A 26,664-nucleotide genomic window follows, 5' to 3' on the forward strand; every position below is an offset into this window, starting at 1 on the left:
CTGCAGCTTCTGCATTCTTTGCTTATAGTAAAGGACGGCAGAAGCCATTGTACTCACTTGAAACCTGTACGTGACAAAGAAATGTGACTGATTCAAATGCATTTTCTGACATATTCAGCTATACACTATTAAAGGTAACGGTCGTTTGGCAGCTGAGCCCAAGATTCAATGCCGGCCGCTTGCGACCTTGCGACACCCGAAGCGAGAGATGGTCTATGAGTGACGCCATAGTGTAGGGCTGCGGATTAATTTAGGCCACCTGGGGCTTCTTAATATGTGTTGACATATTTGCCTTTAGCATAGTTGCCTTTCGCATTTCACCTCCATCGAAATGCCACCGCCGCAGCCGGATCGAACCCGCTAGGGATGTTATAAACCTCACAGTTTACAATTCACCTTTTTTGCCATTAAAGGTAACGAACTCCAGCTATCTTTTTGAGGATAAACGCTTGTCCAATATTTAACACATTTTTCAAGATTTCTGGCCACTCCTGTTTAGCCAGAGCGGGTCGAAGGAGTGACGGACATCCTACAGAAGTACCTCCTCAACAAGAAGTCTTGATATATATATATATATATATATATATATATATATATATATATATATATATATATATATATATATATATATAAAACAAGTCCGCATGCAAGCGGACAATCGGACCGCGGAACTGGTCAGAAGCCGGACGCGTTACCCTCAGTCTACCGCCGGAATGGTCTTTCTCTTTGTGCTTTGCAAGTGGATACGCAGGCTGTAGTTTGACTCTAACGACTGCGGTTTGACTTTTGTTGGCTTTTTTAGTAGTCGTGTTATCACACTTTGTCGTAATTCACAGATTGCAGCCTTATTAGCTCCACACCAGGGAAGGGGTGTCCGCTGCAAGAGAACAAAGTTTAGAACCAAGTCATGTCGTATCTTATAGGTTTACCCGACGTGAACCGAAAAGACCGCCGTTCTGTTGCGTAATTGTCACGTTCTGTTACGTAGTTACACAGTGCATGTCATCGCTAAGCGGAACTCGGTGTGTTGCTGAGGCACTTTTTTTTTTTTCTTCCCTGCCGCTCAGACGGTTTCGTTATTAGCGTGCGGCAGATTCAACGATTGACGGAATATTTTTTTAAGTGTGCATGTGACCAGGGACTTCAGCAGTGGCACATTACGTAGCTGAAGGGAGTAGGAATATGCATCGTCTAAAGCCATTTGTACGCCAGGGGAGTGCACAAGCTGTTCTACTCACTGCCTGATCAGGACGGAACACGACGTTTAATTTCGCATGGGATTTAGACGGTGTGAATAGCTGGTGGAGAAATCACGGCAGCCAGTTTTCTCTGGCTGTGTGCCTCCCACTTTACTTAGTACTAATATGTTTTCATCTCATGTGTACACATCTGTTGCGTAATTTGTGGCGAGGCTTACTCAGAAAACTGTGCTCAGTGGCATCGCTCGACTGATGCTGCATTGGCGTTATTGAGCTGTACGATACGCTGTCACACTTTTTGCTCATCATCATCAGTACTGCACTGCTACACCCACAGCAGGGTAAATGCCTCTCCCATGTCTCTCCAATTAACCCTGTCCTTTGCCAGCAGCGGCGGCCGTATCCCCGCAAACTTCTTAATCTCATCCGCCCGCCGCCCCTGCTACGCTTGCTTTCTCTTGGAATCCACTCCGTTATCCTTAGGGACCAGCGGTTATCTTGCCTTCGCAGTACATGACCTACCCAAGGCCATTTCTTCCTTTTGATTTCGACTGGGGTGTTATTAGCCCGTGTTTGTTTCCTCACCCACTCTACCCTCTTCCTGTCTCTTAACGTTAGACCTATAATTTTCCTTACCATAACTCGCTGCAGAGTCCTCAATTAAGTTCAACCTTTTCGTTCGCTTCCACGTTTCCGCCCCGTATATAAGTACTGGCCACGCACAACTGTCTTATGCTTTCTTCTTGAGGGATACTGGTAAGATGTTATTTGTGACCTGGGAATGCCTGCCAGATGCACTCCACATAAATATTATTCTCCTATGGTTATTTCACTCTCGTGGTCCGCATCTGCGGTAACTACCTGCCCTAAATAGAAATATTCCCTTACTACTTCCAAAGCTTCGCTATCTATCGTAGACTGCTGTTGCCTTCTGCGACTGTTGAACGTTACGTTAGTTTTTTGCATATTAATTCGCATATCGTTCTACTTGGCCTATTTAGGTTCTCGGCCAAGCTTTGCAATTCATTCCCTGAAGTTCAGTAAGAGCAAGGTGACGTCCTCGGCTAGTCCTCAGCCAATCGGAGATTACTGAGGTATCCTCCATTAACTTTTATCCCCAGGTCTTCCCAATCCAGTCTCTGGATACCTTCTGCAAACACGCGGTTGATCTTACTGGAGAAATGATGTCCCCCTGCCTCTCTCGCTTCCTAATTGGGATTTTTTCGCCTCACATGGAGGAGGAAATGAGGTTTCGCAGGCGATGCTCTGCAGCGAGTCAACCGCCTCTTTCGCACAGCAGAATCAATTAAAAACTTATGCTTTCGCTATGACTTACTAAAATGGTTTTAAAAATTTGTCTATAAAGTTTTAGACAATTCAGGTGGACAATGGTGATATTGGCCTTTAATTTTTTCACGACACTTTTCACTTTTGAAAAAAAGAAGTCACGCGTGCAATCTACAATTCTAGAAGGAAAAGAGCTATAGGCTTAGGCAAATGCTAAAGATATGCGTTATGGTTATTGCAAGGAATTGAGCGGCTTTCCCTGAAAGATTTCCACACATTTAGCTCTCCTATTTCGCAGCACGCCGTTGCGTTGATTATCTGAGCCTCGCTTACAGGACCGCAGAAATTTGTCTCCCGATTCCATCGCAGATTTTCTGGGCTGTTGTGGGGAGTATTTTGTACTGCCACATTAGCTTATACTCGCTCATTGTCCAAGGGGAGGCAAGACATGGTGAAATGGGCGCGCAGTCGCACCTACCCTGTCCACACGCTGGTGAGCCAGCCATCCCAAATGGATAGCACCGCGCTCTGTGGGACACAGCGGCGTTGAGGTTGTACATGTGGCATTTAGAGTTTCTTGGAGCACTCCTTGAAGCCTGAGTGATGTTGCGGGCAAGCACGAGAATCTTCGTTGCAGCGTCGGCTTCACTCCTCGGAAGGTTTTTTGTACAGCTGAAAACAGTACAGGCGAGGCGAGGATGAAAGAAAAAAGAGCTATTACTTGCTATTCAAGAAAAAGAGCTATTCAAGAAAAAAGAGCTGAAGCCTTGCCGGCTGAGCGCAGTCCAGGACGCGCGGCGCAAGGCACGGGGCATTATTATGCATGAAGTGGTTTTTAAAATGGCGCATAGTTCATCAATAAAATTTTTGAACGCGACGACACGCAAAAGGGCGCAGATGCTATATCAGTTAAAGCTCAGGCTGCAGTCTCTGGCCAACTTTACTATCTTCATATTCAATAAAACTTTGCACAGAATAACACAAGACGGGAGGGAGCCTGTGTTATTCTGCGCAAAGTTTTCTTGAATACGTCGCTACACCAACTGGCCCAACGTTCTGCTCTACTAAGTTTTACTACCTTGTTTTCCGCGAAGCAACACGAAAAATTGGCAATCGCTGGTTCTTGGTTGCCTGCAGTGCTTAATAAAAAAAAATGCGCTTCTGGTCTCGTCATTCACCCGTTACACAGGAGTCTTCATCGTCGATATTATTGATTTTGAATTCTCTCCAATGCTCGCATCGACTGTCTACAGCCCCGCTTTCGCGCCGTCCGTTCGAACGCCAAACAACCATTTCTTCCTTGTCTCTCGCTTATTCCTTTACGCCCTAAGGAAAGGAAAGGCTGGTTCACGCGAGGTTGCCACCATCGGCAAACAGGCGCGGGTACATCGTGAAACTTTAAACGAATGCGATTATAAGTAGGCTCAACCCGGAAGCAGCGCTCCATAACGCCGCCATATTGGGTCGCACCCTTTATAGGTCGATGAAATTGCCACTAGTTGACAGGACATTTCTAACGCAAAAAAGCGTAGCGACAAAGGACGAACGGCATAGACAAGACAAACGATGACTCTCTACTGAAGCTTTATTTTAAGGAACACGAAGTATATGCATATCCAGGACCAAGGTATAACCTTGTGCTCCGGGTGTATACACTGTTATTTTCACATGCAAAACATTTATTATTAGGAAACAGGAAGGCGTGTGAGTGACTGCTTGCGTGAGTACTTGGCCTCGCATTCCAAGAAAGGCCGTCGCACTTTTCCCTGAACTCCCCGTTTCAACGAAACAAATATTATATGCAGACATAGTGGTCCAACTGACAAGAAGAATCACTGAGGCCTTTGACATTCACGATAACATATATTCACACGTAAGCATAGTCATGCAAGACGACTGTCATGCATGTCTGTGAGCTGCGCTATCATGATGCACCTGATTGTAGTATTAATTCTTCGTTAATTTTTGTTTTGGAACTAGGGCACTCTAGTCGTGAATAAGTATACATTTCGTGTTCTTTCAAATCAGCCTTAAGGTGAGGATCAGCGCTTGTCTTGTATACTCTGTTCCTCCCTTGTAGCTGCATGTTCTGTTTCCTTGGCGATGACCGTGTTCATTGTGAAGCTTACAGTTAGGAAGCCCGACGGGCAGCTCGTCAAGTGCCTTGGCACTGCGACTTTACAGCGAGGCACTGTGTGCTTTAGGTTAACGCCGATGCGGCGTCCCAGCGGCCCTGTGATCGCGGCTCTTGCTCGCATCAACACGGACGACCCCGTCTTCGATGCCGGACTGTCGCTGCGCGCGCCATGCGTATACGCGAGCCGTTCTGTGGAGTGTAGCAGAGTTGCGAAGACTCGAACGCGGGCGCCGGCCTGACATCGCCGCTATTGTGTACGCTTGAGGGAGCCGCGGGACCTGGCAAGAGGAGTCGGCGTTTAGTGTCTCTGTCTTCAGAATTTGCTCGACGTCGCCGGGCCTGCCCCAGAGCAGACGCTGCGCAGTCCTAGCAGAGCTCGCACTATAACACGCCTTTCGGAAAAGCAGCGCGCTGACGAGTCTTTATACCGGTTGACTGCCTGCAGCCGCAATCTTGTGCAGTCGTGCTGCTCCTGCGACGTTGTACGTCGCCGGTAGAGGCAGAGGATCACGGCACGGGTTATAGGCCCACTTCTGAGCAAGTTACTGGCCGTGAACTTGCTCGTGTTTACTTAGGGGTCGCACGTTTTCGCGTTAGCGTGTTGTAATGGAGGAGGCGACGTAATCATCGATTCATAAAACCGAAAAAAAAAATTAACTCTGTACCGATGCCATCAGTCACGTCGCAGCACAGCGTTTATACGAAACGATTTCAACCACACGGGATTGCGTTCCGTTCAACGAAATCTCGGCACTCGCTTGTTTTTTTGCATTTTACCTGCATCGAAATGCGGCTGCCGGAAATTGAACCAGCAGACGCGTGATCGGCAGCGGAACGCCGCACCGACGATACTCTGTATGCGCGTGCGTAAGTGTGGGTGGGCGTAAAAGGAAACGGTGACTTTACTTCCACCCCCTCCCCAATTTTGCGCGGTCGACCGCTCGGCCAGCGTGCGCACACCGCTATTCGCGCGCACTGACGTTCTCATCTGGTCGATGGACGCATTAACGCGAATCCTCGGTGTACCAACGAGACAGCGGAGAACAGGACCGCTCCCCCGACGGCCACGATTGGTATTCCCTGCGGCGGCACTGGTCGTCTCGTCGTCGTCGCCGCGCGAGGTGGGCGGACTACCGTGCCGGGCGCCGAATCCGTAATCAGCCGAAATCGGGCAAGGCCGACCGGCGACGGCACCGGGACCGCGCCTATTTGATTTCTGCCGCAGCTGGTGGTATTATTGAGTTTTCCGTGCGCGACCGTGCGGGCATCGATCTGCCGGTGAATAGGCGAGGCCCACCCTGTACTACCGGGTGTGCGCGCGTGCTCCTGGGCGGTGACGCTCATCAATCAACGCGTCGCCGCGGCTCCGTCGGTGCGCCCCTTGTTGGCGCTGCTGCGCGCAACTATTCGGCTGCGCAGTCCGAATGGCACGAGCGCCGTGCGAGCCCCGATCGGATCGCGATCACATGCTGCGCAGGTGGGAGGACGTTTTGTGCATCGTTTTCGTAGTCGGGGGTGCTCAATAGGTGCGAAGATGAAACTGAGAAACTGCGTCTTATATGAAGTCAGTGTCACTCGGAAAAAAAACAACATAGGAATGCTTATTAAGTAACCAAGTTTTGGCCTTAATGCCGAAAATCTCTGGCGCCCCACCTTCTTCTTGAATCATTGCCCACACGTTAACAAAACATGCTGCTGGGCTAGTCGGTGAAGGCCACTATGAAGCTGTGAGCACAAGAATGTGGCGCTTATTCATACAGTCTGAGTGTGCGTCGTATTTTTTTGCGCTATCATGTTCCACGATATCTGCCACTCATTCGATCAACCGGACACACGGAGGTCTATCTGAGACTTTATTATAATCACCATCAGCACTGGCAACGTGTACTGAAGGACGGAGGCATCTCTTAAAGATCACCTATTAGCCTTCACTGCGACCACCGCACCCGAGCAATTTTTTTTTTCATCTCACGTGTCCTTCTGGTTCTCTGTGGCCCCGCCGTCTTTGTCCGTTATCTGCGCTACACACTGCGCCGAAATCCATTTCTTCCTCCTTATTAATACATGCGATAGCTTCAGAAGATTCATGGGGCCTAACTGCGTCGTCGGTCATTGGCTGAAAGGAAGTTACGTCAGTAGACCGGAAGTGACGACACTTCCGGTGAAGGCATCAACAGCTGCTAATGATATCGCATTGCCAACACATAATGGGATTAGGCGTCCCCCTATATTTTTTTTCCGCTAGGACATCAGTCCAAGATTCACACACGATCACTGTGCCATCCATTTTGCTCGTAAGCCGCAGCACTCTTTCTACGCTTTCATTGTGAACGAGGGGCCCGTGCGGGTTTCTAAACGTCACTTTTTTATTTCTCTTTTATTATTTTGCTAGCCTCGGAGAGCATTGGTTTTCTTTACGTGGCCTAGACAAAGACGAATGAGTTTTTATATTGGAATTTTGTTCAAACGGCTACAGAGCCATAGCGATAAAGCCCGAAATGCATCAGCCGATGCCATGGCGCACGTGGCACATCAGAAAGACCAATCGTCCCCGATACCACCCTCACGCAACAATACGCGTCGCGTTCTAACCAAATTGTATGTGGAGATTGTAAGAAAAGCAAGATTGTTCGGGCTTCTAGCTATTTCATACCTATTTAGAAATTCTCTCCGCCGTAACGGCCTCGCTCAGCCACCCTGTATAAACAGCATAAAAACCGGTTTCGTCTCGGCAAGGCATGCGCTGATCACACTCGATGTGACCAACTGGAAGTGCCTAGAATTTCTGTAAGCAGTGCGTAAAATACTGTGAGCACCTTCTTCTGCACAGCCAGAAATACGCTGCCCACCGTCAGACACGAGTTGTCTTCGAGAAAAAGCGTTGCAATCCCATTCTCTTTTGTTGAATCAGCCTGCTGAAAAATGCTGTATAGAGCTGAGGCGTCACACATAACGCACCTAATGCACAACGCGTGTTCGTATTAAAGGGCAACTACAGTGGTTTTATAATTCGATTAGCTTAAAAGGGTCGAATGTGTGAAAGTTGCAGGTAAAGCATGCAAAGTCCTTTTGGGGAAGTGTATGAAATGGCGGCGTAATCGCTGCTTAAAATCATGACGACCTTCAAGCTTCTCCGCAGCACACAGCACTGAGTGGGGGAGGGGTAGGGGTGCTCATGATGACGTCATCGTTGGTACCGGTACATTTTCAGCGCATAAACGCTTACTTTGAAGGAAGGAAACCAACGTCAGAGAAGGCAAATCCTGCCGAGCGCAGTTTTGCAGCCTCCGACGACATACAGCAGTGTGGTTGACGGCAGAAGAAATTTGAAATCTTACCGTCCGTGTCGTCACACCGAGCTTCTCCGCACTCCTTCAGTGCTGTCAGGAGAACCATAAAATTTAATCGTCGATTACGTCAACATTTTAAATGCTAGCGAAAAAAAAAAACTTGACATGCTTTATGTGCAGTCTATATAGGTTTGAATCCTCGAATCACGCAGAATTCTCCAAAAGTGGAGCAGTTGCCCTTAAGCGGTCGCTCCGCGAACAACCGAACGAGGAGAGGGGAAGAAGAGGAGGACGGAAGAGGAGGAAGAGAAAGTGAGGCTGGCGTGACGCGTCGGCTGCGGTTCACGTGACGCGTTGCCGGGAAGTGTTCCTGACGAGCTTTCAGCGATCGACGATGATTGATGAGCCATTGTCTAAAGGGGTTCGAAAAGGGCAATTCTGCTATTTCCACGTCGGTCATCTTCGTTTACCCATAAAAGTAATGTTAAGTGTAATTAGCGACCTATATTTGCTTGTAGGGATTATGGCTAACTTTTCTACGGCACCATTTAGTACTCATCAGGTGCATTTCTGCCATTCAATATTAGAAGAGTTCGAAGTCTGGAAACTTTTTTAAATATCTGAGATTCACGCTAAAAGCTTGCCGACAGAATTAAATTTTCGTGGGAGTAAACGAACAGACTTTTGTTTCCATGTTAGAACACTGCGCTACACTACTGGGGTAATTGTGCGTACCGACTGTTCTGTGATACTTGCTTAGGTGAATTCTTTTTTAATACGAAAGCATTATTAGTCTCTTTACGAGAAAATTCGGCGGCGTGTGTTAGTGTGTGTACTCGCAGATGGTTCAGGAAACCCTAACGATGGCAGGAAAAATGGGTGACGTCATCAACCAGCCGTAGGACGCACACAGCAAGCCGAGCATCGCCATGTCAGACAATCATACACATTTCGTTCGTCCATATATGCTCCTCACTGGCTGACCTCATTGTGGCGCAAGTTTTCCCGACTACATTCGTACCAAAACTATGACGAAACCGTTTGTCGTACAGCGTTCCGGGTGGCGTCATACGCTTTCTCGTTGCATATAGCTAACATGTGCTAGTCAAGTCTGAGGCTAGCTTGCAACAGGGATTCGTACCGAGGACATATGAAACTTCAATTTTATACCTTCCCCGACTCTTTAAGTCTTCGCTTAAGGCGCCGTTGAGGTGTGGTGGTGGTGAAAACTTCATTTACAACTGGGGAGTTTGGGACACACAGGTCCGTGGGCCCCCGCACGGCCCCACTGCACTCAAACGTTCATGTCCCGGAGGCTCATGACGTTGGCAGCCCGGCCGGTGGCCGTTGAGGTGTCCACCGAGATGTGAGGCAGTTACTGCGGCATTTACTTTCCACAAAAACCAGATTTGGTATTGAAATTGTGCGCAACCGTTCGGCGTACACTGCTGCGGGTGGTTTCATGCGACACGTCTGTTAGGTTGCAGGCTAGCTCGTGACAGGTATGTGAACCGAGTGTCCGAGTGTTTCTCTCGAACCTTTGTATTCAGTGTCTTTGGAATCCGCGTTCGGAGGCTGGTCTTCGTTTCATTTCTCAGAGCGCAACCTCTGTCGAGGTCGAATGCTCACGATGACACACTAAAGCGTTCCTCTTCACAGCACGTAAGCACTCTTAGTGCCCTAAGTTTTTACAGCGCAGATCTTTGGCGCCCGTTTCTGCGTTTCGCTGCGTCGCCGTCGCCGTTGTAACCAGGAATGGACACCTTAGTCGCGCTTTAAGCAGCGAAACCAATGGAGCGGGAGCTTGGACAGCAGAGGGCAAAATGGGTAAATTGGTTTTTGAGAAATCGGTGGACACCTGAATCAGAGGGCAGGCGCATAACTGCCCTCTTATAACAGTGGACACCTCAATCGTACTTTAAGCTACGTGGCGGTAGGAAGGAAGGGAAAACTATTTCCACTAATGCTTTTTCCTGCGGTTCGGGGGCATCTTCAGATACGTCTTGGTTCTTCTATCCCCAGGAGCCTTCTCTGTCGAAGTCGTCCGCCTCTAATCAATGGTCGGTTACCCTCAGTTAGGGGCTCCGCTGGCCACTGCCGCCCGTTGAGCTCGCTGTACCAGACCTTGTTGGTCTTCACAGCGGTCGCTGAACAGCAGAGTCTCCCATTGCTCCGCACTCGGGTTTTGTATTTTGGGGACCACGTCTATGTTTTGGCAGGCCCATGTGATGTGATATAGAGTAGGTTTTTCGTCGCACCAGGGACATTTATCCGCGAATATCGTAGGGTGCATTTTGTTTAGTTTATGTAGGTTTAGGAAAGAGCCTGTTTGTAATTGTCTCCAAGTTACAGCTTCCTCTCTGCTGAGAGATTTGTGCGGCGGGGGATATCGTATTCTTCTGCCTCTCTAGTTTTGTAGTATGGCCTAGTATTCCCTGGGTGCTGGCGCGAGTTCCGCGGTCTCGTCGGATGCTCGGAAAGTAATGTATCCTCGAGCTATCCTGTCGGCCTCTTGGTTCCCTGCCACCCCCCTGTGCCCCGGTACCCACACAATTTTGTGTGGGATCTTGTCGTTTTGTTCTTCCTGGTTTTTAATTCTGTCGCTCGCTGCGAGGAGTATACGGAGCGCGTGACGACCTATCCTGCCATTCATGTAATTTCAGCAGGCTGGTTGAGAGTCCGTGAGTATTGTTAGCGACCGCCCGGTTCTATAGCCCTCCGCCACCGCTAGAGCAACGGCTACTTCCTCAGACTCTGCAGCTGTGCAGCCTCGGAGAGACGCGCTGGTCATTTCGCATAAAGATGAATCGACCACCGCCGCCACAGCGATTTTGGTGTCGCCTCCTCTCCAAGACGCGTCTGCATACACGGTCGTGGCTTGAGGAGCATATGTTTTCTCGATGATTTCGGCCCTCGCTTCTCTTCTGCCTCGATGGAGGTTGGGATCCATGTTTCTTGGTATTGGCGCTACCTTGAGGGTCTTGCGAAGCTCGTCGGGGATGGTTTCCGTCCTCGTCATTTCTCGCATCTGCTCTCGGTATCCGAGCCTCTGTAGGAGCGCTCTTCCGGTCGTTGTCTGCAACAGCCTGAGTTTTTGCGACTCAAGCTGCGCCTCTCGTAGCTCCTCAAGGGTGTTATGTAATCCCAGGGCCATGAGTTTTTCTGTAGACGTGTTGCGCGGTAGTCGGAGCGCTGTCGTATACGCTTTGCGTAGCAGGGCATCCGCTTGTTGTATTTCGTTTTTGTTAAGGTACTGGTAGGGTAGGCTGTACGTGATTCGACTAACTACTAGGTTTCTGACTAGTTTTAGGGTGTTCTTTTCACGCATGCCATGTCGCCTATTGGTGATGCGGGTGATCATGCGTGCGACTTGTAGCGTTGTTGATTTGAGCAGGTTAAAAGGGTGAGTACTGCGCTGTTTGGATTGAACCCACGTGCCCAAAATTCTTATTGTTGTCTTTTCCGGTATGGGCGTCCGTTCTAGGTAGACGTTTAGTTTTAGGCCCTCGTTGGTTGGGACGGTCCGGTTTTGCTTGCCTCTCCAGACTCTCAGCAATTCCGATTTCTTGGTCAAGCATGCGAGTCCTCTTTCTGCGAGGTATTGCTGTACACAAGAGGCTGCTTGCTGTAGCCTTTTTTCCTTCTCTCCGAGACAGCCCGTGTTTGTCCAGACAGTTATATCGTCAGCATACATGGCATGCCTGATGCCATCGATGTTCTCTAGCTTTCGAGCTAGGCCTATCATAGCTATGTTGAACAGTAGGGGTGAGATAACTGACCCTTGGGGTATTCCCTTGTTTGGAGTGCGAATTTTGTCCGATCGAAGGTTTCCTATGCTGATGGTGGCAGTTCTATCGGACAGGAAAGCTTTGACGAAGCCGTGGATTCTGCGTCCGCAGTCCAGGTTGTCTAGGCCCGTAAGGATCGCTTCGTGGCTGACGTTATCGAATGCCTCCTTGATGCCCATGGCCATTATGACATTTTCTCCCGTCCGAGGTACGTTTCGCAGAACATCTTCTTGTATTTGGAGGAGAACGTCCTGCGTCGAGAGCTTTGCTCTGAAGCCGAACATGGTATGTGGTACAAAGTCGTTATCTTCCATGTAATTTTGCAGTCTTAAAGTTACCAATCGCTCGTAAAGCTTGCCAATGCATGACGTGAGTGATATGGGCCTGAGGTTTTCAATTTGTAGCTTTTTACCAGGTTTAGGTACCATTATTACTTCGGCGTGTTTCCAGTCTTCGGGAACCATCTCCGCCTCCCAATGTTTGTTGAGAAAGCTGACGAGCTCTTGTATGAGGTCGTCGCTCAGGTTGCGGATTAAGGCGTTGTCGATTCTGTCCGCTCCGGCTGCCGTGTTTCTGGTGGTGTTTCTTATGGCCGCGTAAACCTCTTCCAAATTTATGGGGCGGTCGAGTTTCTCGTTTTCGGCTCCTCGATACGTTCCTTGGTATCGCTGGGGGTTGTGATCGCCGAAACATTTTTCTCGTGTCTTCTCCAGTAGGGCGATGTCTGATCCCTCGAAGGAGTGGATGAACCTGTGGATAGCTTTATTGTTTTCAGATTTTATTTTGGTCGCATCGATTAGTGCTCTTAAGAGATTCCAGGTTCTGGCCGTGCCTAGAGTTCCTTTAAGCGAGTCGCTGAGTTGTTCCCAATTTTGTTTCTCGAGTTGCATCGCGTATTCTTCCGCCTTTGCCGTAATTTCTGCTATCTTTAGTTTTAGTTTCCTGTTGTGTTTTTTGCTTCCGCCATCTTCTGGTGAGACTTCATCTCGCTTCCCATAGCCTGAGGAGGTGTGCGTCTACTTCGGACGTTGCTGTCGTTCTCCTTACACTTTTTGTGCATCGTTCTCGCGTTTCTCTCAGCATGCTGCTCCATTCCTCCAGTGATGTAGTGACAGATGTGCGCTGCATGCGTTGGCATTGACAACGTTGTGCCAAAAACGCGGCGCTGAAGCCTTAGGTCTTCTTCGTTCGTTGTGTTCATTGGCCTTAGCGTTGACAACGTTTTACACTCCGTTCATTTTATGGAAAGGAAATGTGCATAACTGGCTCCCTGGGACAGTGGACGCCTGAATCGCGCTTATAGGTACGTGGGGTAATGAGAGAGATCTGGGCTGCATGCATTAGCGCTGACAACGGTGAGCGAACTCTCGCGATCAACCATTAACTGCCACCTGCCAGTATGGCAGGGCACTTTAATGTAGATATAGAGACAATCAGGAATTTTTTACTACTTATCCGGGAGAACATCCCGTTCCTATCGCTCGTAACGCCTCCCACGGCTGTGAAAACCTCACGAAATACTTGCATAGACCTCGTATTTGAGAACCAGGCATTGGTGCAGCAAGTCCAGCATATATCCATCTATTCCTCCGTCCACAAAGCTTCCTTCATGACAGTCAAGAACTGTTAGTGCAGTGTTTCTTGAAGAAGGAATATGTGTGAAAAATAACAAGTTGTCTGTAGTTGTACATACATGTCTTGCTCAAATTATTTGCCTCAATCTATCGGAAAAGCTGAAACAGCAAACGAGCTGCGCTCAAATTTCGCATTAGTAAGTACCTTAATCGTCGGCAATTTTTTTCTTTTTTTACTGTGATAGCAGTAGCAGGCTCATTTCCCCAAACCGCGGCGTCGGCGTGTGAGAGCAAACAAGTGAAGAAGCCTCCTCCCTCCTCCACCCTAAACCATCCCCATCCACCTTCCAGATGTCCTTCATTCATCTTCACCAGCCAGGAGCCCACGCAGCAGCGGAACTGAGATGTGACGATGTAATCAAATTCAAAGACGCAGTGGAAAGGCGACCGATGTAAAGCGAAAGAAAGCCCCGCGCTGTCGCAGCTTCGCCGCAAGAGTTCTCCGTCGATTTTTTACCGCGTGCGGGCAGTGCAGTATAACTTGTTAAGTGGGATTTGGTATTTTACTTGCGCAGAGTACTGTTACGCAAATCGGTATTGCTTTTTCTACAACCGCAATTAGAAGCTACACAAGGCCATAAGTAGCCACTGCTCCTAACAGCGCCGAAGTGTCTCATTACGTTTTTAATCAAACAGGTAGCCAGCTTGATGTCGTTCTTCTGTAATAGCATTTCGTGCGGCGCCCTCACTCCGTCTCCGGCGCCTACACAGGGTCAGAGGCACCGCTAAGGGTTTAGTTCATTTTTTTCTTAGTGATAAAAGTGATGGGCCGACAGAGACGGCGAGAGTGTACTCCGAACAAAATCTGCGTTGGCCGCTGTTTTCGAAACGCTCGAATGTGCTGGCGCAATCACTCGACTTTGGACTCTGCTCTCGTCCTTATGTAATTATGTGCTGCTTTCGCAAGTGAGTAATTATTGTGGTTTGTTGCAGTGGACCTGAAAAGAAACAAAGAAAATCATTGAAACTTGGACTCAGCACTGCCCCAAAATCGACTGAGAAAAGGAGGGCTGCAGCAGCCGAGCAACGAAAAGAAAAATACGGGATGATCAGACATCTGATACTACAATTATGTGAAAGCACTTGGGTTTAGCCTTGATGATTACGCTGATGGTTTTCCTCTAATAGAAAACCATCCTCTCTGGAAGTCATCCTTCTTGTGGAAAACCATTTACTCTATACCAGGGTTCGCACACGCGACAAAATTTTTCTAGACAGCGAAGGTGAGCGGAGATGGGTCGAGGGTGCTGGTGGCTGAGTAGGTAGCCCGCTAGGTAGAGGGTGGGATGAGAAGGTGTCTGGTGCTTCTGAAGGGCAGCTGGCTTTCCCATCGGTCTTTGAATTCGATTTCGCCGTCGCTTTATTGTTCCGCTGCTGCATGAGCTTGTAGCGAGTGGAGGAAGCCCGCATCTTTCATTTGGTGGCCAAACAGTTCCAGCACTGTGCTGGAGCACTTAACTCGGGAGAGTCGAACAGCACCCGTCGTGTGCACTGCTCCGCTTCTCTAAGATTTACAAACAGCAAAAGAAGTGTCCCCCACAACACATCGGCTTAAGCTTCGACGCTGATGCGCGCGGTCTGCCCTGCCTTGTCCTCGCAGATCAGCACGCTGGTGAGCGCCAAGGACCGGGCGGTGCGCAGCGAGCAGGCGGTCCGGGCTCGCGTGGGCCAGGCCGTCAACCTGGCGGTGGAGCGCTTCGTCTCTGTCGGCGAGGCCCTGGCCGACGACAACGTCGAGATCAAGCTGGACATGTACGACGCGTGCAGAAGCGCACGCGCCGCCGGTAAGGATATACACACTGCATGCCGCCACTGGCTGGCAGTTCAACAGTGCTAACTCCCCACAGGGCCGTAGAAGAAGCGCTCAGAGCGCAGGTTGCGCTTGTCCCCACGTATACTACTCCCTCGGGGCCGTGCAGCCTCTGCAGCGGCGCAGCCTCTACAGCGGCGCGTGCTCTGTCTTCTCCGCAGGCGCCAGCATCGAGCAGTTGTGCGACGTGCGGATGGACGAGGCGGCCGAGGACCGGGGTGCGCTGGCGCGGGCCGCCCGCGCCCTCCTCGCGTCCGTCACGCGGGTGCTCCTCTTGGCAGACACCGTCGTGGTGAAGCAGCTTCTCAGCGCAAAGGACAGGGTAGGTCGAAACGTCTTCGTCTGGGCGGCCGCCACTTTTTCACTGCTGCGTCAGCGCAGAACGGAGCCGGAATGAATCAGCCTTTTGTCTCGATCCGTTCTTGCTCTCCTGCGCGCGATCGTGGACAGATGAAAGGCGAATAAGGGTCTGATAACGACCGCTCTATTTCTCACTTTTGTCGTCGGATGTTGAAGATACGTAGCCACAACCTTAACCCGCATCCTTTAGGGCCTCCCTGTTTTTGCATTGTAGCTTGTAGGGTTCCCCTTCGCATGTCCGCAGTGGCGTGTAGGCAATTCCGCACGTTTGATTTGTACTGCCATAATTTACGGTATACTGCATTTCACAATTTGCTGAAGCGACACTCTTCAAATATTTGCTTGTTTGCGTGTTCCTGTTTCCAACTTGTTCTTTGTAAAAATGACAGTGTAGCACAGAATTTAGTTCTTCATTCTCGTCAAACTTCTTTACGAAGGTGCGTGAAGAAGCAGTGCCTAGCCTGGGAATAGATATCATGTTACTGAAGTACGCAATGTTAAGAAACAGGTGCGCGAAGCGTTAGTGTTCGAATGCCGCTGGGGGTGATGTCTGTTTTAATTGCTTGCTGTGCCGGAAAAATATTAGCTTGAACACGCGAGATTTTGGTGTGCGTCGGCGAGTGTGCGCAGCAGGTGGCAGGCAGCACAACTTGCCGCGGAAAGAGTCCCTCTGTTCCCTATACTGCCTTCATTCTGTAATGTGTGTCATCTGTGCGCAGGTATCCATAAGCTTGAATCGCCTTGAGAATGTCGCTAACTTCACGGAGTTTGTGAAAGCATTCAGCCAGTTCGGCACCGAAATGGTTGAGCTGGCTCATCTCACCGGGGACAGGCAGAACGTGAGTACATTCTTTTTGTGAGCATCCGTGCGGTGCAGTTATCCCTGCAGTGTTCCATATGTTCTGGTTTCCTGCGTTAAAAGTGCTCGTATGGTGTCAGCGCGTAAGACAGCCCGATGCTCGCAGTTGTCTTACTTTATAGCAGCTTGCCAGGAGGTTGCACTATAATAGACGGTAATGCGTCTTGCACTGTACTGTAATGCATTAGCGGTACTGGTTATTGCCGCTTTTTTGGTTATTGTCGCTTTTGTCTCCTTATGAAGGCGCTGTCTCGTGTCTACGTAATGTATTTCCTGTGCGCTGTGCTCTAAGTGACGGTAGTTGTGTCGCTCAAGTTCTTGGTAGTCTCGTTTGCTACCGCGAAAGCTTTACGTTTTGGTATAAAGCTGCGAACAATGGCAAACTGAGCGCATTCTGCTGGCTTAACTGCATTCCCAGCCGCCTTGACACGAATTAGGAGACATAAAGTTCTTCCTCGCTATGGTGCCGCCGATGCTGTCGAAAATTAACACACCGTATCCTGACGATTATTCCAAGGTGGCACATCTGTGGATTGAGGACGCCTTGCTATTTCAGATCTGTTAGTATATAGGGAGCCCACACAGCTGCTTCATAACTTTGCACATTTTTTTTATTTCTTGCTCTGCTGGGGATAAAAAACGAGTGTCGAACAATTTAGTGAAACCAAAGCCTCAAGTTCGTTTACAAAACCTCGGCATATGCGCAACGTTTTTGCGCGTAACACTTATAGGCGGAGATCCGTCGACAGCAGTGCGCGCTGCAGCATGTCCTTATGAAATTGCTAACCCGAGATGTCTGATTCCACGCCCTTGTCTCAGATCCTTCACATATCACAAAATGTAGTCCGTGGACGCGCCGTCTTGAGAAAACGTAATAAAAATAGTGCAACGACTCGGTTGTGCAAGATTGTCCCTACTGCTTCACCTCAAGACCACCTCTGTAAAGTTCCATAAAAAAAAATGTCTTCAAACGTCAAGATACTGACGTTTTGTCCACATTAGTGCCGTTAGTTACGAACAGTTTCCTCCTCCGTAAAACATACGTGTGAAACTGCAGCATCTTCACAGAGTACAGCCAGCACCGTTAGCGCCAATTCTTCCCATCGCGGGATACAAATCACCTGCGTGGAGCACCTGAATTTTGCACGCATATTAAAGTAAACGTGAAAGCAGTGAATTTCGTGCAGGGCAGTAGGGAACTGCATTTGTAAAGGCAGTTGTAAGACTAAGCTTCTTCCGGCTTAATGAAAATGAATGGTACGAATGATATGAATGGTCCTGGTACGCCTCTGCATTCCATGTTCGTGTGACGCCACTTTAATACTAATCCAACGCGAATTCAGTTTAGATGAATTGCTGGCGCCATTTATGAACGACAACGGCGGAATCTTCGTAGGCGCCATTGCATTTATGCATCAGACTTTGTTTCGGTGACCCAAGCTGCGCACTGAGCTTCTGTTATAAGCACCACTCTTTCGCACAGCAAAGCCAACTGCGCCATTGGCGCATGACAACATAAAAACAGTCATTTCAATTAGAACTAAAATACCCGCAGTTCGTTACACAACATATACCACAAACTTTCATAATTTGGGGCGCATTGTGCAAAGTTTTAGTATTCTTCGTTGAAACCGTGGAAACAGTAACTTCACGAGGAAAACGCGTCACAAAAAGCACCACGAACATCTGCCACGAGTGTCGAAACTAAGCGCCGGATATGGGAATTGTTTGCCATTCCTGTATGCCGCTTAAACAACACTTGAGACTTCTTCAGCCTCCGCCACCCTTTCAAAATATTTGTCTCTGTCATGGCGCTCGCATAGTTCGCCACGTGATGGCGACATTGCTAAGTCGCAGTCGCTCTGTTTGTTAACGTGCACTTTCTCGTTAAAGTAATCCCCGCGTCTCTCCCCAACTCGCCATGGCTTTGGCTACCGGAATGCAAAATGCGGTTTTTGAAATAGACGAAAAGGTGAGGGTTAAAGGTAAAAACCCAACAGTTTACATTCTTTTCTTCTTTTGACATTATCATCTGGCTTTAAGTTATCAGTGGAGACGTCTGCCTGCGCCAGCCTCAGCTGTAGCAAGGCGCGCCGCTGATGTTGGCCCCATAACAAACCTGCTTTCGTTCTCACGGCGCAAGTACCTCGCTCTGCAGGCTAGCAAGGGCTGAATCTGATGTTCAGGTCGTTCTCTGCAGGACATGAAGGACGAGAAACGGAGAGCCCAGATGGCCTCGGCAAGGATGATCCTCGAGAGGTCCACGATGTTGCTGCTGACTGCATCGAAAGTACGTAGCGTGTTCTTCGCTAAGCAACACATTCGCGCCTTCGCGCGCGAAGACACGCGCTCACGTTTGTGCAGACTTCGTGTCATTTTTGTACACATCTAGATGATGTTTATTGCTTTATTTCTCTTTAAAGAATTTGTTTCGGTTTAACTTTACGGCTAATTAAAGCTCTCCGTACAAAGTTTTAGTATCCTGAATTTCAAATGAACGTAACTGTAATGTTATCAGGTACCGTATGGCGGGCTTCAAGTTAAACAATAGTTTCGGAAGTAATATACCACACCGTAATTACAATGGTTTCCTGCTTTCGGTGCAGTTGATGCAAAATGCGAAGAGTTCACTTGCGAATGGGTTTTTTGTTGTTCTTATTTTTGTTTTACCCACTTCCCCGTGATTGAGGCGTAATGCCTGGTCTGCTGCATTCGTGTAAAGGGGCCATTTAACCTACTCTGTAAATCCACCCCGTGTCCGATTACGTGTTCGAGCACATGCTCGCGCCACGGGGAGAGCAGTGGGCGTTGAGGCCACGATGACGGCGATGGCACGGAGTGCTATTTTACTTCTGGGACGGGAGGAGGGAATAAGTATACCTGGTGTCTTTTCCCCCCCTTTGTGCGCAGGCCTGCCTGAGGCACCCGGAGTGCGAGACGGCGCGGGAGAACCGGGACACGGTGTTCCTGCAAATGCGCCGCGCCATGGACCTGGTGCACTTCGTGGTCAAGGACGGCGTCATTCCCGAGCTGGCCTCCTGCGCCGCCTCCTCCTCCGAGTGCCGCCGCAAGGGCGCCCGGCGGGGCTCCTGGCGCCTCGACGAGTTCGACCGCTGCGCCACCGTCCACAACGCCGTCAAGATGTTCGAGGTGCGGCATCTGCGCACCCTGTGCTGTTTTACGCTGCGCAGCGTCTGAGGAGACGGAGAATTTTCTGGGATAGGGTTGCCGCGGCCGACGCAGAACAGGACTAACTGGATGTCTTTCACTGATTGATTGTGGGGATGGTGAGTGGGTAATGTTGGGATTGAAGGTGTAGGACGATGTGGAACGTTGGCACGTTCGAACGGATGCCAACCCGAAAGGACAACTAGTTCCTGACCTCGTACCCTCTGTCATGTGGAATAGGAGGTGCGGGCATGACAACATTTTTATTTCTTTTCGAATGCTCACTCTAATTTATGTCGTTCGGTAGCAAGTCCGGTGTACCAATCGACGCTGCGGGAAGAGCGCCATTTTTTTTTTTTCTGGCCATTCCTAATATATGTTATACGGGAACTGGTTGGCTGATGCTGAATTATCATTTCTGTGACAGAAACGTTTCCGGGCTCACTCTTGTGAGGACGCGCCGTGCTAGTACCAGGGTGCTTAGGTGAGCGACGTAACGCAGGACCTGGTGGAGACGATGCGCATGACGCTGGTGGGGCCCAGCTGCCGGGAGCGGCTGTCGAGTGCCTTAGACGCGGTGGTGGAGCGCACGCAGGACTTCACCGACTCGGCCTACACGTCGCACGAGCACCGCGAGAAGATTCTCCTGCTCTGCGACAGGGCCAAGCTCGAGCTCAACCAGCTCCTCAGGATCGGCGTCAGCCTGGTACGCGCCACCACCGCCGCCGCCCTGAATCCCGCTTGCTTGGCTGCAGTGTTGTTTCTTTTCCCGCAGGACCAAGCAGGTTGCACGTCTCCCAACGAGGACCTCGAAAACGCAATTGAGCAGACGCTCAGGGCCACGGCAGACCTCAAACAACAGGTGCTCTTTCATTCTGCCCCTTTCCCGCTCATGTGGGGCTTCCTTGCCTTTTGCGAAAGGGGGCGCCCCTCACGCCTTTGTCGATTGCAGCTTCGCGACACGGCACTAGACCACGCGGACGAGCTGTTCAAGACGATGGACGAGGGCGAGCTGCTCAACCGGCTGAAGAACGCCTCGCTCGCCGGCGACCACGCCAGGCTGGAAGAGTACGCGGACAAGTTCGCCGAACACGCCGAACATGTCCAGGAGGTGCGTACTGTGCACGCCCCTAGCCGCCGCTGAAGGCTGACATGAAGTAAGACCGGCCACTGCGCCGCAGTCCGTCAGCCGAACACGCGCTTCGCTGTGCAGCGGGCACATACGCATGCAGTGCTGGCCGGCAGAGGGGACTGGGAATTCAGCTTTGAATGCTTTCGTTGACCTGTGTCTACAGTTAGCTGAAGCAGCTGTCCAGAAATAGACGAAGGTCCTATAGGCCTCTTCGCGTTTCTCTTCGCCACTGCTCTGGGATGGGGGAGGCGCAGCCCACTGGGCGCCGCCCCGAAGAGAAAGACGAAGAAGCTCGCGCTAGCAGGCGCCTGGTATGGACCAGTGGACAGCACCTTCCCACCACCTCGCCCCTTGCTCCCTGTCCCCACGTCCCTTTCCCTCTCCTCCTCTCACTCCGCTCTGCGGACGAAAGATGACGGACGGCGCAATCTCTGGAAAATGGGACATTAACAGATGTCGCTGTAAAACAAGGGACGAGAAGTCTTTAGCTTGTGTAGAATTAACATTTTTGGAACGACACGAGAAAAAGAGAAACAAATTCGGCTCCGATATAACGAAGTTTTTTTTTTATATATTCAATACTTTGATGAAAACATCGCTGAAATAAGTTATTGTGCTCAAAGTGTGGCATGTTGCAAATTTAAAAAAAAAATCATTGTATAAAGATTGCTTGAATATACTAAATGAAGTAAAAATGTTTCATGAGAAAAAAATCTAGATAACGGTTTTAACTGACCTTCTTTAACATTAGGAGCTTATATGCCAGTTTCTGCTGATTCTGAGGCGTAAGGAGTCCTAATTTTATGAGTTCATGTTTTCGTAAGCTTTCCTTGTGTTCCAAAAACTGCTGCCATAATAAACGCAACTCGTCCTGTGGTTTTGATGGTAATAATCTAGCAACAAAGACAGCAGTTGCAAGCATAGTGTACGACGTAGTTCTTCACATTATTGGTCCAGTATTATTTTCGAATATGTTTTTATAAATTTTCCCGCGTTTCGCGCGCAAGCTGGTTTATTCTTTCTTTCTTTTTTAACCGAGAAGCTTGCAAAATAACGACAAACTTTGCTTCATCAGAACGGTCGAACTCGTAACTTCGAGCGGAACGTCACAAAATCTCACGCCACGACTGGGTCGCCCGCATATGGCGACACATTTGCTGCATTTTGTTTGTTGTTTTGATGGCTTTGTTTTTATTTGTTTTTACTTCGTAGTCAGTTATTCGTTCACTGGTCTGAAAAGACCTCTCTATGACTGGGAGTATCACCTTTTTAACTCCCTTTGATTGCTGTTATTTCCGAGAGACAATTTACGACGCACTGCCAATCAACCTGCTGATCGCAAAGTCATCACCATAGTAGTGCGGAAAAGCGCACAATGAGCCGGCACAGGTACTTGACGTTTACGTTATTTTCTTTCGCAGTAAAGCCATGTCGTTGGCGAAATCTGAAAGTCACACGCTCTTTAAAGTAAAGTGTGGACCTGAGCTATATATTGGTGGATTGTAGTCCGTTGCAAGGAAGCAGGACGCAGTGGCGATACGCTAGAGTGCAACCTCGCTTTCATCCAAGTAGCGGTCGCGTTGGAGCTTCCAACCATCCTAGTTACTTTCTCGTGCTTTGTGCGCTGTGCCCTCGATGTGTAGTGCTAATGAGCTGGGCCAATGCGACTCTGCAGGTGTGCCGACTGCTGTACCACGTGGCGAGCACGGAGGCCCTCCAGGTGACCGCCAAAAATACGGATGCCTGCCTCAAGGTCTACGGCTCCCAGGTGAGCCCCGCGCCGCCGCCTTCGCGAACCGCGTGCCGAGCTCGCGCTTCTGACAACGTGGCCGTCGAAAGGATTAACATTTCAAGTGTCTCGCAGCCTGCAACTCAAGCCTCGCGAATCGCGCGTGCGTGCGTGCGTGCGTGCGTGCGTGCGTGTTCGAAGTGCTTGCCTCTATAGCGAATCTTTGCTTGCGGCTTCCCTGCATTGTCGGTAAGGCTAAAATTTAGGTGCTTATCACCAGGGGCCACTTATTTTCGACGTGGGGCCGGCCTCTGCACTGCGAAAGTATGCAACCAGCGTTGGCGCATCGTCGGCGCAGGTGGTGAGCGCGTGCCAGACCCTGAGCACGCACCCGGTGAGCAAGATCGCCAAGGAGAACCTGGAAGTGTTCATGGAGGTGTGGCAGTCGCTGGTCAACGACGTGGCCTCCATATCGCGAGAGGCCAGCCAGCAGTGCCGGCCGCCGCCGCCGCCGACCCAGGGCCCTGACGGCGCGCGATCCGTCTACATGTCGCTGCCAAGGCCCGGGGTGAGCCCTGAAATCCAGTGCGCTTCGTTCTGAGCTCCCTTGGAAAATCCGCCGCCATCCAGTGACTGCGTCGAGTGGCACAGTAACCACAGCGGGTCCAGTCGGCACATAGCAGCGAGCCCTTAGTGAATCGCATACCTATTCTACCTTGCGAGGTCCGACACTCTCACATGACACAGTGCGCGATGTATTGACGCTGCCAGTACATCATGTACTGCACCGCTACTGGCTTGGCTAAAGGCCTAACAGCCTTAGATCTATGAGTGATGCGTGGAAGACCTATTGGCGGATTTGGTCATTCGGCACGCAGAGAGAGTGCTTAGACGAACCCGCGAAGCTGCTTTTCAACCTGCGACAGGATTTTTCGACTAGCTATTTGTCGCCGCATACCGGGCTTCGAGCTAGTGCTTTTCTCAACTCAAGAAATTTCTTGACTACGCTGTTACTGCGCTGAACCAAACACGCCCACATTCCCTGGAACTGAGGAAATCACTGACCCATTGCGGTTTACTTAAAACTGATGCTGCGGGAGTGACTTGTATTACAGTTTTATACCTTTTATAAACTTATAACGAGTAGCAGGACAGGCAACGTGCCGACTGTGGCTTGGAATGATCGTTTGTTAGGCACCCATTACGACCTTTAGTTTTTTTGCTTTCTTGCAGTTCTTTAGACAGCCAACAAAATTGGATGCTTTGTCAGTTATAAAACACCTTTTAGCACATTTTTTTTTTCGAAGCACTGCAATCTTCGTGCAATGTTTGTTTGTTCTGAAATGTCTGTTGGCTTTTTTTGTGTGCGTGTCTGTCTTAATGAGCGAGCGGTGCAGTTTTAGTCTGCTTCTCCGCAAGAAGGGTATGCTTGTGGCAGAGTACCCTTTACAGGGTCCCCCACAACTAGGTTGGTGCGGTCGGAAGGCCGCCGGCACGCGCGTCGCTCTTCCAGGTGCTCGTGGGGCGTGCGCCAAAATAACAACAAAGGATTCTATTAAAGTCACGCCTCCTTTATTCTCCAAGTATACGGATATCTGCACTTAAAGAATACAGATAGGCTTGTTGGTTACCGGCTGCGGCTGTTCAGTGGCTGTGGCGTACGGCTGCTTGAAACGAGGTCGTGGAACAGCAACATCTTTTCCTTCCATTGTTATATTTATTAATTCATAGCCATTACAACAACAACATAGAATCCTAGCCACAGCGGCCACATTTTTATGGAGGCAAAATTCACTAGAAGCTCGTGTGTGCTGTGTGATGTTAGTGCATGTTAAAGAACCTCAGGTGGTCGAAACTAATCCGGAGCTCTCTACTGCGGCACTTCTTTCTCAGCCTCCTTTAACTACTCCTTCCATCCATTCCCTAGACAAAAGCTGTGTTTTTCCTTTCCTCATAAAACATATTAATTTGCTAGGGTTGCATTTGTAACGCGACGATACATGCTACAAGCGATAAAAAAAAAAAAACAAGAACGAAAAGCGAGAGGCAGACACCATGAGCACTGGATATCACATCATCTACGCGTTTCCCTGTACTTCATGCATACACTACCACGTGTCCTCACTGTCATACCTATTGCGCTGGAGTAGTACTGTGCCATCCGAGACCGTACAAGCAAAAGCGAACTGTTTTCCTCAATTTTACGTGAAGAGTAAGTTATTAGCTATTATACTCCCATCTCGGTTATCTATCTGCCTCTCCCTTATCGGTATCATGAGATCCCGTTATGGTATCGGCCAGCATCCTTGCGTGAACGTGTGTCAGCCAAAGAAGCTCAGTCAGTTTCCGTCTTCGCTTAGAACACGTGATGTCAAAAGAAACAAAAGCTCGGATTAAATTAATCGAGGACCTGACAATATTACTCTGTAATAATGCTTTTCTTTAGACGCGCATATGAAAGTCGCCCACCGTTCGCTAAGCGTGCGCACACTGAAAAATATGTGCTGGGGTTGGAGAAATGGCTCTGAGTTGGTGTCTGCTTATGTATTCCCAACCATCAACGTATGGCTACCCTTTCGTCTCGAATCAAAGAAGCTTCGAAGGTTTCCACAGTCTGTATGGTTGGCTTCAACGGCTTTGTTGCATTCCCGTTGTGTCTCATCTACGTTATTGCGACGTGCACGGCTCTCATACCTTGCCCCTTTCTTTTTGTCCTCCCTTTCCCCTGCCCTTGTAATCCTCCAGCGCCACGGCACAACGAGCAAGCCACTCAAGCCCATGAAGCTTGACACTGAGGTATCATCCTTTGCGGCAGTTTGTACTGTGTCGCGGAACTCACACTTCTCGTAATTCAAGGCCTACTGCGTGACCGGTCCTTGCATGTCTGTCCGTGGCAGCAGCACACCCCTGTGGCAGATTTCGCGTTTGGAAGCCACAGGCGGTTGTTTCTGGAACATTTGTGCGGGATACCTTGACTGTTTCCTAAACTATTCCCAAAGTCTTTCAAGTGTTGTACTCCTTTGTGCATATTCAGTAATCTGTCTTGTGGAACATTGTTTCTGTGTCCTCCTTTACGATAATGTCCTAGTGGCTGTAGCCTGATAGCCTGAACATGAAAAAGTAGTTTAATACCAGTTTAGATTAAATGAAGAAGCCGGCTGCATACTTAGCCTTACGAGCTGTCTGTACCGGCGCACCTGTCGTTTTAAACAGCGGTCTGAAATAGCCTCACTGTTGGGCTTGGGCCGATGTAACCGGCGTTCAAAGCAGATGCGATGCAGCAGTAAAGGCAACACCGTGTGCACTCAACCCCACTTCTTGATTATGACCGCGTGTCTCCAAACGCGCCGGACGCACGCCTTGGGAGAAGTGCAGCGCAGCGCGTGGTCTCGCAGGAGCAAGCCAAGATCGCCAAGCTGGGCCTCGAGATGAAGCTGCTGACGTCGGAGATGGACGCCGAGACGGAGAAGTGGCCCGCCGCCGAGAACGACATCGTAGGCCGGGCACGCGCCATGTCTCAGATGGCCTTCTCCATGTACCAGTTCACTCGAGGAGAGGGCGACCTCAAGACCACACAGGCACGCCCTCTCGACGAGCGATTCGCTCGTTTCGCTCAGCCGACAGCCACAAACGAAAAGAGTCGAACGAGGCAGCTATTTGCGCACGCTTCGGCCAGAGCACCGAAATAGCGGACTGTGCTTTAACCAGTGGGGGTGGCTGGCAGACTAGATAAAATCTGTACTCTAGAAACTCGCCAGAACTGCTAAAAAGCCATACGGAACTCTTGAGGAGCGTGGAATTCGTATTTAAGGCTTCTGTAACTGACAAATGGTGTACTATTTCACACGGGTCTGTAATGTTGGATAATTTACTGCAGTGGTGGGCAGTGTGCTACAGTAGTTTGTTCAACTTAAATATCCGAGAAACAATGTTAATAACACGCGGCACGCGCGCCTTGAGCTAGCAAAGGGGCTGGAAGAAGGGGGACGAGGTTGTTCGCTTCGAATTTTTCTTGACAAGTTTATATGACTGTAATACCTTTTGGCTAGAATTTTAACTTACAATTAAGGCAGGCGAGATGTTCAAAAATCTTTGCAGTATGTTTCATTGTATAAATTCAAAAACTAACTGATAAGACACAAAATGAATCTTGGATACGAGGGGCATCAGTAAGTTAAGTAATGAGGCCAACACTCATTGACGTAAGAAGACCGTGGCATTGAAGACTTTTGGTATGTCTTGGTAATTCAGGGTAAGCATACATTCTCAAT

General features: G+C 49.5%; 1 protein-coding gene across 3 annotated transcripts in view; it reads left to right on the forward strand.

The window, feature by feature from the left end:
- Positions 1-26,664, forward strand: part of alpha-Catr (alpha-catenin related) — a 100,779-nt gene that overhangs the window by 58,269 nt on the left and 15,846 nt on the right. For all 3 annotated transcript variants that reach the window (XM_089543156.1, XM_089543154.1, XM_089543157.1), the window contains exons 2-13: positions 14,936-15,119; positions 15,307-15,467; positions 16,225-16,344; positions 18,565-18,654; positions 19,275-19,514; positions 20,035-20,238; positions 20,308-20,394; positions 20,485-20,643; positions 22,340-22,432; positions 22,752-22,961; positions 25,139-25,189; positions 25,789-25,971. In XM_089543156.1, the coding sequence (XP_089399282.1) occupies positions 14,936-15,119; positions 15,307-15,467; positions 16,225-16,344; positions 18,565-18,654; positions 19,275-19,514; positions 20,035-20,238; positions 20,308-20,394; positions 20,485-20,643; positions 22,340-22,432; positions 22,752-22,961; positions 25,139-25,189; positions 25,789-25,971 (1,782 nt within the window). The remainder of the gene's footprint in view (positions 1-14,935; positions 15,120-15,306; positions 15,468-16,224; positions 16,345-18,564; positions 18,655-19,274; positions 19,515-20,034; positions 20,239-20,307; positions 20,395-20,484; positions 20,644-22,339; positions 22,433-22,751; positions 22,962-25,138; positions 25,190-25,788; positions 25,972-26,664) is intronic.

Source organism: Amblyomma mixtum, chromosome 5 (genome assembly GCF_055824585.1).
Source record: "Amblyomma mixtum isolate Tamu chromosome 5, ASM5582458v1, whole genome shotgun sequence".
NCBI classification, from domain to species: Eukaryota; Metazoa; Arthropoda; class Arachnida; order Ixodida; family Ixodidae; genus Amblyomma; species Amblyomma mixtum.